Here is a 15684-nt window from a genome sequence, read left to right as displayed (position 1 = left end):
GATTAACATCATATGTCAATGTAATAATTAGCTTATATTAATAATCTCGGAGTCATGTCAATATCCAGAGGCAAAAAAATAGAAGGAATTGAATTTTTTCAGAAAAACAGTCAGCTATTTGTGAATTTGAAAATTTCCTCTAATAATTTTTTCGTATCATTCTTCTTCGTTGACTCATATAATATATTATTGGCATTCTGTACCTTGATATGGATGGTTTACTAATTTCTTCCACCGCATTAATTGGAAAGAAGTAGCTTTTGAGCTGCTGCATGAGCACAATAATTGACGATCTTTAGTCCCTAAGAACTTTGTAAATATCTTATATCTCATGACTTATTATATACAGAGCCGAGAGCAATTCAACATCTAGCAATCCCATTAGAATTCATTGAAAAATTTCCAGCATTTATCCAAAGGAAAAAAAAAATCGAATAAACCCGTTCTATTAGATTGAGTCAATAAAATTTTATAGATTCGCATTCGGCTCATATAAAGACCAGTGTATGTACAAGTTTTGCCTAATGGTCAGTTTTACATATGTGCATTCAAATTGCAGACAGAAAATGCTCATACCATAGAGCATATATAAGCACAAAAGATGTCACCTCACTTTTGGCTCCATTTACAGGGCAGCAGAATCTCATTTGATCATTGCTCCCTCCCAAGTATCCCTCTAAAAGATAAATCCAACTTTAATGACAAAATACACTATTTTTGATTTTCATTTCTTGTGAAGAAAGGGAAAAGAAGAAAAAGGAAGAAAAAGAAATGATAAAAAAATATCTTGACTTTGGTTGATGAACTATCATATCTTGTCCAACTTATCAGTACACATATGATGTTACTATGCTCAATTATTTGGACCCATCCTGCTTCCTACCAATAAAAACACTTAGTCCTTTTTTAATCTCTCTTTCCAGGAGAGGTCCTCTTCAAACCGCAACCCTGATCTTCAAAAGGTCACGGATAGAAAATTAAAATTGCAGTTAATGTTTTCTGCAGGTTTTGATTAGTCTTGTCAGCGCTTAAAAAGTCCAAAATCGATAAGTCGCTTGTCAAGAGGACAATTTAAACATGGCCCATGAAGGTATCGAGCCTGCGATGTTCGCGACGACGCAAGTAAGTAAAAAAAAGGAACAGTTACTGATCAAAATACTCGAAAGTAATTTGTGTAATGTATATGTGTCTCTGTCTCTCTGTCTAACTGATTTGGGGGGCTATTTAAGTGATGCACTAGTGAAAGCATGAGGGCGATGCGAATGAAGCAAGCAATGAAGGGTCATGAGCCTCGTTCCAGCTCTTCCTGTGCAGCCTGCAAGCTGTTGAAGAGGAAGTGCACGTCGACGTGCATCTTTGCGCCGTACTTCAGGTCCGACGAGCCGAAGAAGTTCGCCAAGGTGCACAAGGTGTTTGGGGCGAGCAATGTGAGCAAGATCCTGGTTGAGGTTCCCGAGGAGCAGCGGGAGGACACGGTGAACTCACTCGCTTACGAGGCCGAGGCAAGGCTGCGGGATCCGGTCTACGGGTGCATCGGGGCGATAGCGCTGCTCCAGAGGAAGATGCTTGAGCTGCAACATGATCTAGCCATTGCTCGGGCCCGTCTCGCTCGATATACCGTGCCTGCAGTGAGCACGAGTTCTCCGAGCGTCTTGATGGATGAGAACGTTGGCATGGTGTCTTTCTATGACATGCCTTGCTGCAGTGGAGTGAATGAGAGTTTCGGCCAGAGTTCATCACAATTGACCCAAGTCCAACCCATGAATGATTTTGGCCAGTTCCCTTACATCTTTTGACTCTTGTCGCAAGAGAGAGGTTGGTTGGTCTGTTCCATTTCTGCAAGCCCAGAATAACCTCTCTCTCTCTCTCTCTCTCTCTCTCTCTCCCTCTCTGATTTTCTGTGTAATGGCCTGAATTCTGAACAATCATAGCTACTTACAATTTGGGTCCTGCTATGAAAGACAGCACCTGCACATGTGCAATTAAGCAGATTTTTCTTGCTTGGTCATTTGGGATGTTTTTACAGGTGGCACTTCAGTAGATAAAATAAGTTTTGTGGGATTGGAGGTGTTTCAGACATTAGTACAAGGTTAAAAAGGCAAAGCAATTGATGGAACTGGAAGAGGGGACTTCCTGTAAAAGTTCATCAATCAAGCTGAAGTTGCTTAAAGCTTTGTTAATGACCAGGCTAAAGTTAGAGAGAGAGAGAGAGAGAGAGAGAGAGAGAGAGACGGTTCGATGCTTCATGTGTATAGGACCGCGATTCCTCTGATAATACATGATCAAGCACGACGGCATAACCAAATTCATATAATCGATCAGATTTAGGGGGATAATGCTTGTTCGTTGGTGTTGTTCTCGTTATAGCTATGTCTTGCAGTTCAAGATTAACTCTGTGAACGGCCAAACCATCTTGGGCAAATTGGGTTAGTGCAAAACTAGGAGCTAGTTCAATAGGATAATAGAGACAGAAAAGTATATATATTGGATGGCTGAAGTAAGGGACACCTCTTATTTTTGGATTATATTCTTCCCATGAATGACACTTTCCTTTCTGCTCTGAATTGGGAACAAAAAATCTGCCTTTTCATAAGCATTTTTAGTACTTTGCACTATCAGTCTAGTGCGAAAAACTTGTGAGAGACCTAAAACTAAAGGCCAGACATGGAGAGGAAGTAGCTAAGTAAGGTAGGATGAGGATGCTGATGATGATGATCAAAGGACAGGAAGCTATGGTGCAATGGCCATCATGTGACAACCCCACAGCGTACCGAAATTTCTCACTTTGCTTTATTTGATGCAATGTGGATCCAAAGATCAAAAGTCTCAGAAGGGAAAGCTCTCCTGTGGCCTGGGGTTGTCAAATCTGAACACCAAAAAAAAAAAAAAAAAAGAAATTTGTTCAGCATAATTTTTTCCACCACAACTTCAATGTGACATTAGAAAGAAAGGACCAACAAAACAAGATGCTCCATCATTTCCCCCTGCACTTTGGTTGCCATGATAATACACCGCGAAAAGCAAAGGATGAGCGCACGGGCAGGATTAAGACGGTGGCGCACATTCGGGCTTTTATCTTTAGTGCCCGTATTTTCTTCATTAGTGGGATTTCCGCCGGTGGAGTTTAAGATGCCGGGTTATGTCAGGGCGCATCAATCATGCAATCAATGTGCAGAGCTTTGTCGAAGCCTATCTCACTTTTCCCAGCATATGACCTGCTACTACAAGTAGAAATGCATGGAGGAATCATTATGAACCCGTCCTGAGCGATCTAACATCGCGAATTTGCTAAGTTTTGCAGATCCAAAAATGCTAACGTGACAGTCTTGCAAGTAGAGATGTTACACCAAAAGATCTGAATTGGGTGGATGAATGTTTCCCATCATCACCAGTTATCCCTCTACCTCTGAAGGCCGAACGCAATTGGACCCAAGTCACTGGAACTGTACAAAAGGCCCAGGGCCAGATTAGCCAAACGTGGGCCGGTCTTGGGCCCAAATAAGGAACGCGCAAGCCCAGGAAGCAATCCGCTAGGGTTTCCTATAAATACCAATCGCGTCGCAACAGGCGCTCTCATATCGACCTCGGGGCACTTGCACGGTGGCCACCGAGAGAAAGCTAGGGTTTTTGACGGCCTAGGAGCGGAGGAGCACATCGACCTTTCACCATGAGAGCCAAGGTAAGATGGGATGCGATTTAGGGTGTCGAGAATTTCGATTTTCTTTGCTGTTTCTGCGGTTGGAAAGGTGTGGTTTTGGTGATTGATTGGTTTTTTTCTCTGTCGACGTTTTTCGTTTTGCTTGGTGGGTGTGACAGTGGAAGAAGAAGCGCATGAGGAGGTTGAAGAGGAAGCGCCGAAAGATGAGGCAGAGATCCAAGTAAAATCCTCGTTGGGCGGCGATAGGGACGTTGGAGATTCGGGTTTCGTTGTTGGGTTTTTTGTACTTGGTTTTTTCTTGCATTAAAGTTGAGAACTTTTAAGAATTAGCGTCGGATGTTGAATCTAAATATTTGCTACTATTCTCTGAATCGAATTCCTACTTTGAATCTCACCGCGCCCTTTGCTTTGATTCTCCCTGTTGATGCGTGATATGAAGTGGTTGCTCATGAGCGTGCCATTGCAAGTATCTGAGTGCTGGGGACTTGTTTTTGGTCGGTAGAAATGGAAGGTTTTGAATATGGTGTCTGCACAGGGCAAGCTGATTGAGGATTGTGCATTGCAGATTATCGTTCTTTTGTTAATTAGGATTGTGGGTTGGAAACGCCCGGAATGCATTTGCGACTTGACATCGACGCTTGGGCACTTTCAGTAACGGGACGACAGTTTCGTCGAATTTCAGATGATTGAACTTATCTTTAGATGTTTAGCTTGCTGAGGCAATCCATATTGTCTTCGAATTTCAGATGATTGAACTTACCTTTAGATGTTTAGCTTGCTGGGGCAATCCATATTGTCTTCTTTTCGTGCTGATACTTGCCATGGACAATGCATTAAGTGAAGTGGTAATATGTTCTGAATCCCTAGAGAAGCCAACTAAATCTCTTATTTTGTTTTGCTTTTGTTGTGACATTGCTAGATCGAGGCATTGATTTCAGCAGTGATGAAACATTTTCGTCTCGCTTCTACCATTTCTGACTTGTCCATGTTGTGTTGAGAGTTATTGAGGATTTACTCTTATGGTGGTAACCTGTTAATAGTGGATTTCTTCAACCAAAAAAAAAAAAAAAAAAAAAAAATAGTAAATTTCGTAAGGTAAAGAGGTGCCATCAGCGTGTGTTGCTGCTTTTTTAGGATTTTCGGTAGTCCCTAGCAAGGGATAGACAATGCTCAAGCACTTATAATCTTCGCCCGAGTTTGTATGAAACACGCGTCAGCGCCATCGCGGGCCGTTATCTGACATAGGAGGTTATCCACCAAATACTAGTCGCTCATTCTGTATTGCATTGCGCATGGCGCTGCCCGTGTCTGTAGATTTCGCATTTGTTGACCTCCGAAAGCCAAATATTCAGCATCCCTAGCTTAAATACTTACCGGTAAGTTGATTGGAATGAGCATTCGCGGGTTTAAACTTAGTGAGCGCAACAAATGCTGGGGGCGACATTTGAATTCCGAATGAATATACCATATCATCACATGAGAAGACAAAGTTGATGCAGAAAAAGAAGCGACACGTTATGTACTTCGTCAAAGAGCATGTTTTCGCCATTGTGGTCATATGCAAATAGCTACTCTGGCCGTCGCAGTCGCCACCGTATTTAAAGGAAGATGTGTTTCAGTAGTCTCGACAAAACCCCCAAAAACACAGTTTCCGTCATCGACCAAATTTATCAACCGCCACGGAGCGGCAAGCAACCCGTATTCACATGCCGTATACATGTTCACTATTCATATCTTCTCATATTATTATAAAATGTACTGATGTAATTTTACAGTCATACTAGATTCTACCTTGACATAAGATCCAGACAAATATTTACTGGGGCGAGCCAAGTGATTTATTCAATGTTTCTCCTTGAGATAATGCATGTAATTAACGATGATTTTAATGAGTTTAATTCGCACATGCATTTAAAAACAAGCTAAATGCGTGAGACTGCGGAAGGCAGTAACCAGTGCCTCGCATTTTGAAGCAGGCCTCGGTGAAAATATCTGTTCAAGAATCTTATTTCAAATGCTAAAAAAAAAACTCTGTCTCCGTTCTGTTTTCAGAAAGAATGCCTGGTCAAAAACTAAATAAAAATCATCAATCCAATTTTCCTGCTTATCAATTTGAATCTCTCATAGCTTATGACCATCAATTGAACGTATTGCTCCTCTTACAGTGAGAATGGGGTACGAAGAGTGCCGCGTGGGTGTCTGTCGCTCCTTTCCGCGTGCCCCTCATCATTGTCAATCTAATTTACTTTACATCATCAAAACTTTTGCCTACCGGCCGCCACCTGCCAGAAGAGATGCAGATTTCAATATCACAATGAGAGTTGAGAATAATCGTGTGGAAGCATATACAGAGCTTGTGATAAGTCAATTTAATTCTTTAAGTAATTCTTTCAGATGGTGAACTTCGAAGTTAGATTCCAATGTTCTCGAGAGTAGGGAGTTGACCATATCAGCTGTAGTAGGGAGTTTATTTTTGCCTCAAAATTACTTAACAATAGTGAATGTAATGTGGCATCTTCCCACGTCCCACCTCAGCCAACGATAATTTTGAAAAGCTGAATGATAGATGTCTTTGATGTCTGACCCAAGGAGGCAATAACCTCATGTCATCGTGTGCGTGTCTGTAATTCATGCCATTTTCAGGTTATTGCTTGCTAGATTAACACGTATTCTAATAATATGATAAACACCTGCCTTTTCTCTTTAAACTGTGTTAGTGTCCAGTCCAGTATATCGTGCTCATCTCTTGCCAGAATTCATATCTTCGCCAGTAACTTTCTCGTTTTTGCATTGTAGGGTGTTGTTTTGCCAAAAATGTTGAACAATGCAAGCATTACATTACTTTATTTACCTAGCATGTCCTTTCTTGCAAGTGCAACACGATCACTCTTTTGTTTTTTCATTTGCTGAAATAAACTATTAAAAAACCATGAACTTGTTTGCCTAAGAAAACATGAGCGCACCTGGTTGAGGATTTGGATGCTTTCTGGTATATCAATCGTCATGGTCACGAAAGCGGATAATTCTTCTCACAAAAGCCTTCTCACGGGCATAACTGATGGAGCAGAAAATCATTAATAGCTTAGCATAAATTTGTTAACACACTCAAACAGTAAAGAGCCATGGTAAATAGTTGATAAAAGGAAATAAGAGAAAAACTTGTCACTTACATGACAAAGGCTGATGTGCAGAAGCAAGTCAACCCAACAAAAAAATGAACTAAAAATGAGGGCCAAAAGTTTTCCTTGTCCAGGAAAAATTTCTCTGAGGTAAGTGTAGCTAAACCAGAAAGCAGCAAAACTGTCGACCCTGAAGGGAAGCACCCATGAAATGAAAAGGATGAAGAATCCTGTGCAAAACGCCAAATCACGCATTAAAATTAGGATAGTACTTGCCAAGGAAAACAAGCAAAAGATCCAAATTCAATGTCATACCTGGAAATACTTTCTTATGAATCTTGCAGAGTAGATTATCCTCAAAAGCATGTCTTAACCCAATCAAGGAAGTCAAAAATCGAGAACCTCATCTACTTAATCTCTAAGAATCTCAACTCCTGATCTTAAGAAATAACAGTGTTATCAAGTAACAGCAGTCCTTAATAAAAATGGATTAGAACATGGGGGGAAGGAAGGGCTGAAAACAAAGGTAGGGTTTCCTATAAATTTGAAGACAAAGGAAGCATAGGTCGATGTTTGACTTCACAGTTGTCAGATTTTATCTACAATTTGCTTCTTTATCCAATCAATCTGGCTAAACTATGGAAGACTGACCCAAAAAAAAAAAAAAAAAAAAAAAAAAATCCAGATGAGGGGGAAAAGGATACTCAAAGAATTTGCCATAAGTAAGCCAACTGCACCTGCTGATTTTATTAACATGATATTTAGCAGCACATATATGGATGAGAACACAAGCAACATATCATTTGAGCGTTTGAGCTCTTTTTCATCCGCAACTGCATGCAGAAATGCCTCCGAAGTTCCTGATTCATAACCAGAAGAGACATGATGTAAGCATCCCCATATGATGGCTGAGCCAGACAATTTGCTTTTCTACAAACTTCAGTTTGCCACAGGAACAAATGACACATTTCAATCACTAGTCGAAAATCACACTGCACCATATGACATGACCTTATATAGTCAACAAACATATAGTAAGATATCTCTTTCTGCTCTGATATAAGCTGACCAAATATTTCAGGATAATGAAGCATCCTAATCTAGACGGTGACTCGCGGGTTACCACATATCGAATGATTAAGTAGTAGGAACATCAATCAGTTGGTCCTCTTTGTGGCAACATGACCCGTTCAATTAAGCTAGCAATAAAATACCTAAAGGGAGAGGAGAGAGGAGGATGAATACAATGGAATTATCCTAAATGCTGTCTCAAATTATTTTCACTTGCTCTCACAATGATTATAGATGCAAAAGCAGCAAATCTTAGATCCATATTTAAAGGAAAACTATCACTAACCATTCATAGCCAAGAAAAAAATGTAGATGCAGTAGTAGCGGAGGACTGTTGGTGCTTCTCCATCACTCCATTTTCGACCATATAACAACCTTATCAGGGAGTAAGAGTAACTTGGGCCAAAAGCAATAAATATGAGACCTACAAGGCATATAATCATATATAATATCAGAGAGAGAGAGAGAGAGAGAGAGAGAGAGAGAGAGAGAGAGAGAGAGAGAGAGAGCAAATTCAAACAGGATATTGCCACAGGCTTTAACAGCATAAACCAGTTTTAGTATTCCATTCACGATCTGTTTACTGAGGAACATGAGAAGCATATTATAAAACCTGTATCGTCATTACTATCTTACTCAAACATTCTTAGAACGCGTTTAGTAACCATTTTGTTTCCAAGAACAATTTTTGATCATAAATGGTTTTTTCTGATTTTGTTCCTGAAAATAATTTCTGAACAAAAGAGCACGTTTAGTAACCGCATCTATTATCGGGATAGAAATGTGTTTGGTAGAATTCTTAAATTTTTTATCTTTTAATTTTTAATACTTTTACTATATTTTTCTCTTTTTTTTTTTTTTTTTTTTTTTTTTCTTTTCCCTTTTTCTTCTTCTTCCTCCTTCTTTGTGGCCGGCGACCAACTAGGCGAGGGCCGGCGAGCTCGCCGGAGCCTTGCCTGGGCCAAGGCAGGGCTTCAACGAGCTCACCAAAGCCTTGCCGGGCCAAGGCAGGACTTCGGCAAGCTCGCCAGAGGCTCGCCTAGCCATGGTGAGCCTCGGCCTCGCTGGTGGCTAGGCGAGGCTCGACCTCACGCCACCTGGGTGAGGCCAAGTCTCGCCGGTGGGCAGGTGAGTCAAAGCCTCACTAGACCTCGCCCCGTCGGTCATCGGCCACAGCTGGCAACGGCGGCGGTGGCTAGTAGTGCCCGCTGATCAGCTAGGACTCGAAGGAAGAAAAAGAAGAAGAGAGAAGGAGAAAAGAAAGAAAAAAATAAAATTAGGCTTGATTTTGAAATTGTTCCCAAGATCAAGAAGCAATTTTTTTCTATTTCTTGATTCTCCCAAATTTGTCCCAAATTTATTCCCGAGAACAAAAATAGAGTTTTGTTCCCGGGAATAAAAATTTTACCAAACGGATTTCTGTTCTTTTTTTATTCCGGGGAACAAAATGATATAAATAACTGTTCCGAGAATAGTTACCAAACAGGGCTTTAAAGTCGGAAAAATGTATGATAGTACAGCAAATCACATTGTTTGAATTTCATGTCAATGACCTATCATTGGCAACAGAAAAAATAGCAAGGCACGAGACAACTAGGTTGTAACATATACTTGAAATCATCTAAAATACATACCAAAAGTGTACCTTACTCATCAAGGGGCATAAAAAGCAATATAATTGGTTTGATCAATAGAAAAGCAACATTGCTTTAATTAAAGTCTAACGTTTAATAAAGGAAAATTGCAGATAACAACAAAGCTAAGAGGTGTATAACTGTAGATAGACACCATTGTGCATCTATTGAATGGGCCAACAGGTAGGTCAAGTAAAAGATTCAACCACTGAGAATAAGGCCAGTGGCATTATGCAAGTCTTATTACAATGTCTGCTTTGATGCACATAGATCAGATAATAAAGCAATAACAAATTCTTGATCATGTCTGAGAACATACAGATAAATGGAATGAAGTAACTTTTAACAGCTTCACTCTTTAATAAGCACAATCTGGCCATGAAAGTACATGCTAATCATAAAGGGAAATAGAAATCATAGCTGCGAAGACATTGATAAGAAATTATATTCAGAATGCTAAGAGATTGTATGTTTCTGGCGTTCCTCAGCCTTGCACATAAGTATTACATGGCAGCCTTTATTGAGAGTCTTAATTTATATGTGGAAACAGAGGGTTGAGAATAAGAAATTCCCAAATAGAACAAATTAAACTAAGTGAAACATACCTATCAACATGACAAGTTTAAGGGCCTCTGTAAGACTTCTTCCTATCTTCCGACTTCTGTCTGGACTTTGTCCTATAAGGACATAAAACAATAAAATAAAAATAAGATGTTAAAAATAAAGTAGATGATGGCATAAAAACATGACATCAAGATATAGTGTATGACTGGAATGCAAGTTGTGCCTCTTGCTCCAAGAATAAACATATTAGAAAACTTCAGAACCATATCAGTGATCATCCCTCATGATACAGAAAAGATTAAAAAAAGAAAAAGAAAAAAAGATGTAGTTCTACCACCATACTATGCATGACTTGCTTGAAAGAGCCTTCCACAAAGCCCAAAGTAATCTAACATGCACGCATGCACATGCAGACAGTACTGTAGTATTCATGCCTCCCAGGAAGATGCCTTCAGACAAAGCTTAAAATACATCTCTCTGAGTTTGCCAAAAGCATGCAAGGTCACATACGTCACCACTTCCATGGATTTCCAATAACCAGCCCTAAGTAGTTCCTGTAAACTTGTATCCACCCAATCCTTGCTATATCTTGAAGGAAAAACTTCCCTCCATGGTCATGCCACATCTCAATACACATACCAGATAATACAGTGGAAATGTGAGAAAAGATCCATGTTGCAATTAGAGGGAAAGCCTTGGTTATGGTTGTTAGGTGGTTGGTCATGTTTGAATGTAACAGATGCAAAAGACCTCCCAGTAATAGCAACATCAATATCCTTTACTCTCATCAATATGAAGTGTTAATCAACACAAGGTGAAATCGCAACAGATGCAATGATATCGATTTAGAGGACAGATACCCAGATAGATCTGTGGTCATGATTTTTTTCTGCATGGCATGACAAATTCTATTCACCCAGAGGCAGTGTTTCTTCATAGTCTCACCAAAATACAAAACTCCTATGGAATTTAAAAGACCATTTCAGTAACAGATTCTATGGAAACGAATTGCTATTCAACTAGTCAGCTAGAGCAAAACCAAAAGGTGTCATGGCTAAACAGAGAAAAATGGAACCAACATAAGATAGATATCTTTGCATCTAATGAAAAAGGACAAACAAAGTGAAAAGAGATATAAACCTGATGCGGACCTTGCAAATGCTGTATACGAACTTTCTTCAAAGGGAAGGAACACCAGCCTCACCACAAGGCTCCCTGGTAGTCATTCAAATCAACAACTAAAGTATTCTCAAATATAAAGCACAGGAAAAAGCAAGTTCAATGACCAATTCATGCAATTAGAGAATGACCATTTACATAACATCCAAGTGCATAGAAAGGTTACTAACTATACACAAGAACATTGTACTAAAGGCCTTACCTAGTTTGTCTACTAGCCCATATACAGCTTGATTATATGGTGTATCAAACCATACAAGAACCATCTTTTCTCCTTCTTGAAGAATCAACTTGCGGAAGGACTGAAAAGTGAATATCATGGACATATTGGCAAGCTGGCCATCAAGGTGTGCCTTACCACCTAGTCTGCATAAGCATAACTACCAGCTAAATCATCCTCACAGCATAAGAAGACAAAAGAGGAGCAAAGCAGGATATATGAAGGCAAAAAGTCGCATCCGATATGAGAGTAACATGGACAGAAATAGATTGATACCTGAAAGGAATAAGATCAGAACTCTTGAATGAACTTGAGAAAAGGTAAAAACCCCAGTAACCAAAGAAGAAGCAAGCTCCATATGCAACTTGTGACAATGCAAATACAATCCCCTTTTCCTGCAGAATCAATTAAAAGAGCTCCTTTAAGTAAAGGACAAGCAACAATTATTGTGATATACTGAGAATCCACAGTTATGTTCATATTCTGAAATCCACATTACCATTTGCAAAACCCAAGGGAAAAAGGCAGAACTTAAATTTGGATCAACCTCCCTATTTAATTCCTATATTGCAGAGTTGATCAAACCAGAATGTGATACATAAATAACTGCTCACTAAAGTTATTGATCAGATGAAGTATTTCGACAGCAAAGCATCTCAAAATTTAAAGGTTTGGACCAACTATCCCCATTGAAGATGTAGGATAGGCAGAAGACACACGAATTCACAAACTGAAGTATACTAAATAGAATAACAAGCAGAAGCAACCAGCCCAACAGCAAGTTAGATATCTTTTATTTGCACAAGAGTTTTCATAACCAGTAGCCAAAAACTTTACCATGTTAGTTTGCTTAACAATGAGTAAATACATTGTTAAGCAACGTAAGAATGTTGCTGCTGTCTCCACCAATAACCGTAATTTAAGCAGAAGCAGGTTCTGGGAGAGGATATAGAAAGGCTCAGCCAAGAGTTCCAACATACATCCAAAACCTGCATGGCAATGCTATTGTCATGGCAAGAATTGTTTAAAGCGTCAGAAAAGTACATAAGATGAAAAGAAAACTGAAGATTAGAACAAATACTTCTGAAAAGCGTCTCACTGATATGATCTGATTGGAACAAATCATGTGGAGCCAAAAGTCTGATAAGGACAGCAAATTACCATTTATAAGAATAGCGTGTGCATATGGGTCAGAAAAACTTAGTTCCTGCCACCAGAAGATAATAGAACAGGCTGCAGCAGTCATGGCTAGTCCAAGTGGTATAGTCATCCAAGCAACTTTCAATAGCTTTGTAACATTTTCTCCCCCTGAAGCTCCATTGCTATAGCATCACAAGACATTATATGTAAGAATTTATCTATAACTTGAAAAATTATTGAGTTGGAAACAGAACCGCGAAGCACAAACTCCAAAAAGTAATGCAGATAAACATCAGGGTCTACACTTTTTGACTTGTAACCTACATAAATTCCACATATCATTTCAGTTGTACTACTACCACACACCTACAGATGACTTGTTTTTCTTTGGATATATAGAGGATTAGATTCGGGCAACAATCATCCAGAAGAAAGCTATAGAGGTTTTGATGGAGCACAAACTTAAGAAAACACAGGTAGCAAAGACAAACTAAACAGCAGCCTCCAAAAGTCCAACAAGAGATGAGACTATATAAAACTAGCTCCAGTCACTAGGCCAGCAAACCAGAGAAAACTCAATTGACAATTGTAAATGGACATTAAATATGCGAATCTGAAATGAGAATTTTTTTAAGGATATAACAGTAGATAGCACTAGGTGGCATTATTTATTTTTTTCAATAGATCCAAAACACCTAACTGGAAGAAGTTTGCATATTTACTGATGATGTCTCCCCTACAATATACAAACATCGACATAACATAGCAAGTAATCATTAAACTTGAACACAAATCCAATAGTACCAATTCCTTCAAGCATGTTTGCCAAGTAGTATATACATAACGTCAAAATGATAGAAAGTCTAACAACACAACTGTCACCAATTTGCATACACAACGTCAAAATGATAGAAAGTCTAACAACACAACTGTCACCAATATGCATACATGAAAGAGCAAGAAGAAGCACCATTGAATGTCAGCTCGCATGCATGCTCGACGAAATCCCTCCCGACTAAGGAACAGCACACAGGTGACAAAAAGATGAAATTTTACTGCATAGAGCTGCATTAACAACGACAAAGAAATTTCAGTCCAATCTACAAAGACACAGAGCAGAAGATCATAACTTGACATAATATAACATATTGAAAGATCTCATCCATGTAAAGTCTAAATAAGTCTAGATAGCACAGGATGTGAGATTAGAGAGACCCAGCATCAGGGGATGAGGATTAACTGCTAAAATTCCATTAAGCACTTAAAAGCAGCATCCGACCTTTATACTTCATAAGAGGGTCTAGCGCTTATATGCAAATTCAGACATTCTAGAAGAATGAAGAATAGTTAGCCATCAAGAAACTCCAGCGAACACTAATTTCCCATTCCATGATGCCAGAAGGCAAACTAAAGTGTGCATATACTAAACGAGTGCAAGTCTAAATTTTTACCAGCTAATAAACAACGCCTGAGAATGCAGCATCAATCAACATTTCAACAATTAAGAAAGGAAAAAATAAAAGGCCAGAACCATGAAAAAAGAAAACAGCAGTCGAGTACCGCGTAATCGTCTTCGGTGAGATGCCGCACTATCCACGTATTGAACAGAAAAGGGATTCCCCTGGCCAAAAACTGCGTAGCTGATGGCCGCCATTATTTTCCGGAAAACCAAGAGAAAAGAAACCAACTTTCTCAGCAAAAGATAACACACCAAAAGGCTACCAAATTGAGAAGAGATCGCAAGAGGAAAGATTAAAGGATCCGGCACTAACCCAATAAGTACTTGAAAGTATGAGAGAGACTACTGCTCCGATCATCAGCCATCTCAAAAGCCTGAATTGCAGCGAACTCGGGAGGATTAACGTGGCATCGGTCGCATCATTGTAAAGCCCTGTTTTGGGGTCTGAAAAACCTTCAAGTTTCTATTTTGACTTCCACAATTGCCATCGGAGAAGCTGTTCGACAAGGACTTTCAAGCGGGCGCTCGGCGTCACGAATCGAGCAGCAACTTCCTGACGGATCGGACGGGACGGGCGGATCTTTTAGCCGCGGAGCAACGGCCTCGGCGCGTCGCTGTCCACTGCCAAGCGCGTCGACCAACACAAGACTCCGCTCAATTTCCCCCTCCGGAGCTTCGCGGCCGATTAGAGGAGCTGCGAATGGCTGAGAACCGCGGCCTCACTGCGGACGGGGTGAGCTCGTCGGCGTTCCCTGCGGAGTCGGAGTCGGAGGCGTGGCGCTCGTGAGGCGTTGCGGTGAGAGGGAGCGCCGACTTGGCGGCGATAGGAGCTGATCCCGTGATCAAGAAACGTAATTTTTTTTTTTTTATCACGAAATGTATTTCACTTTTTTAAATGGGAAAATGATACAAATAAGACCTAAATTTTGACCCAATATGAAAAGTTACACTGAAATTTTAATTTTTAATATGATTTATGAATTATTGATAAATATTTGAGGTAATCATTTTAAATAAAAAATTGTTTTGACAATACAGATTATTATATACTAAGTTGAATTTTAAAAAATATTCAATTAACATGATTTTATTTTATTTTTCTATTTTAGATTAAAAAAATTAAGCAACAATATATCCATTGTTATTTGATAATATTGATTATTTTATCTCGATTTGAAATGAATATTTTACGTGAATAATCAATATAATTTTTCTTTCATCCATAATCCAAACTTAAAAGATTGAAAATCATATCAAGTGATTTTGTTAACTTGAATTAACCAAATGACAACATTATATGTTTCATGTAGTTTCATTACTGACTTGAACATTTTGTCAATAATTTAAAGAATAAACATATTAAAAATCTAAGAATCACATACTATATGTTACATCAGAGTTTAGAAATTATTTGTCTCCATTTTTTTCTTTTCTAATTGAATCCCCCTTCTTTTTATGTTTCGGGCCCGTTCCATTTTATACCTGAAACCCAAATCAAACCACTGAAAATTACGGTTTTCTCAACACCCGAACCAAAACCCGGCCGGTTTGAATTGGTCAGCAAATTTCGGGTTGGTTTTTGCGCCCACCGGGTAATTTGAAAATCCCTTCTACCGGGCAATCGGTTAGGGGCAAAAGTC

At 39.3% G+C, this 15684-nt stretch overlaps 2 protein-coding genes across 5 annotated transcripts; one reads left to right on the top strand and one right to left on the bottom strand.

Annotated features, from left to right (window-relative positions):
* Positions 1–934: 934 nt before the first annotated feature.
* On the top strand, positions 935–4070 carry LOC104454412 (LOB domain-containing protein 21). 2 transcript variants are annotated; one of them, XM_010069251.3, is made up of 3 exons: positions 935–1122; positions 1230–3679; positions 3817–4070. In XM_010069251.3, exon 2 carries the CDS (start codon positions 1248–1250, stop codon positions 1794–1796), a length of 549 nt encoding a protein of 182 aa, XP_010067553.1. In that variant the 5' UTR covers positions 935–1122; positions 1230–1247; the 3' UTR covers positions 1797–3679; positions 3817–4070. The 2 variants fall into 2 exon arrangements, with proteins under 2 accessions (XP_010067553.1, XP_039172208.1); XM_039316274.1 differs by lacking the exon at positions 935–1122 and having other exon boundaries at positions 1164–3679.
* A 1515-nt stretch (positions 4071–5585) lies between these two features.
* On the bottom strand, positions 5586–14840 carry LOC104454409 (protein RFT1 homolog). 3 transcript variants are annotated; one of them, XM_010069247.3, is made up of 15 exons: positions 14358–14840; positions 14146–14225; positions 13556–13650; positions 12607–12767; positions 12283–12434; positions 11722–11840; positions 11428–11591; positions 11187–11261; positions 10088–10159; positions 8135–8272; positions 7482–7637; positions 7093–7145; positions 6829–7007; positions 6622–6713; positions 5586–5940 (listed from the first exon to the last, which is right to left on the bottom strand). In XM_010069247.3, the coding sequence occupies exons 1-14, from the start codon at positions 14407–14409 to the stop codon at positions 6653–6655; spliced, it is 1557 nt and encodes a 518-aa protein (XP_010067549.2). In that variant the 5' UTR covers positions 14410–14840; the 3' UTR covers positions 5586–5940; positions 6622–6652. The 3 variants fall into 3 exon arrangements, with proteins under 3 accessions (XP_010067549.2, XP_039173946.1, XP_039173948.1); XM_039318012.1 differs by lacking the exon at positions 13556–13650 and having other exon boundaries at positions 14358–14413; XM_039318014.1 differs by lacking the exons at positions 14146–14225; positions 14358–14840 and having other exon boundaries at positions 13534–13650.
* Positions 14841–15684: the final 844 nt, after the last annotated feature.

The sequence above is a fragment of the Eucalyptus grandis genome, chromosome 7 (assembly GCF_016545825.1).
Source record: "Eucalyptus grandis isolate ANBG69807.140 chromosome 7, ASM1654582v1, whole genome shotgun sequence".
NCBI classification, from domain to species: Eukaryota; Viridiplantae; Streptophyta; class Magnoliopsida; order Myrtales; family Myrtaceae; genus Eucalyptus; species Eucalyptus grandis.
Note: the sequence above shows the minus strand (reverse complement) of the source record. Positions and strands in the feature narration are given on the sequence as shown.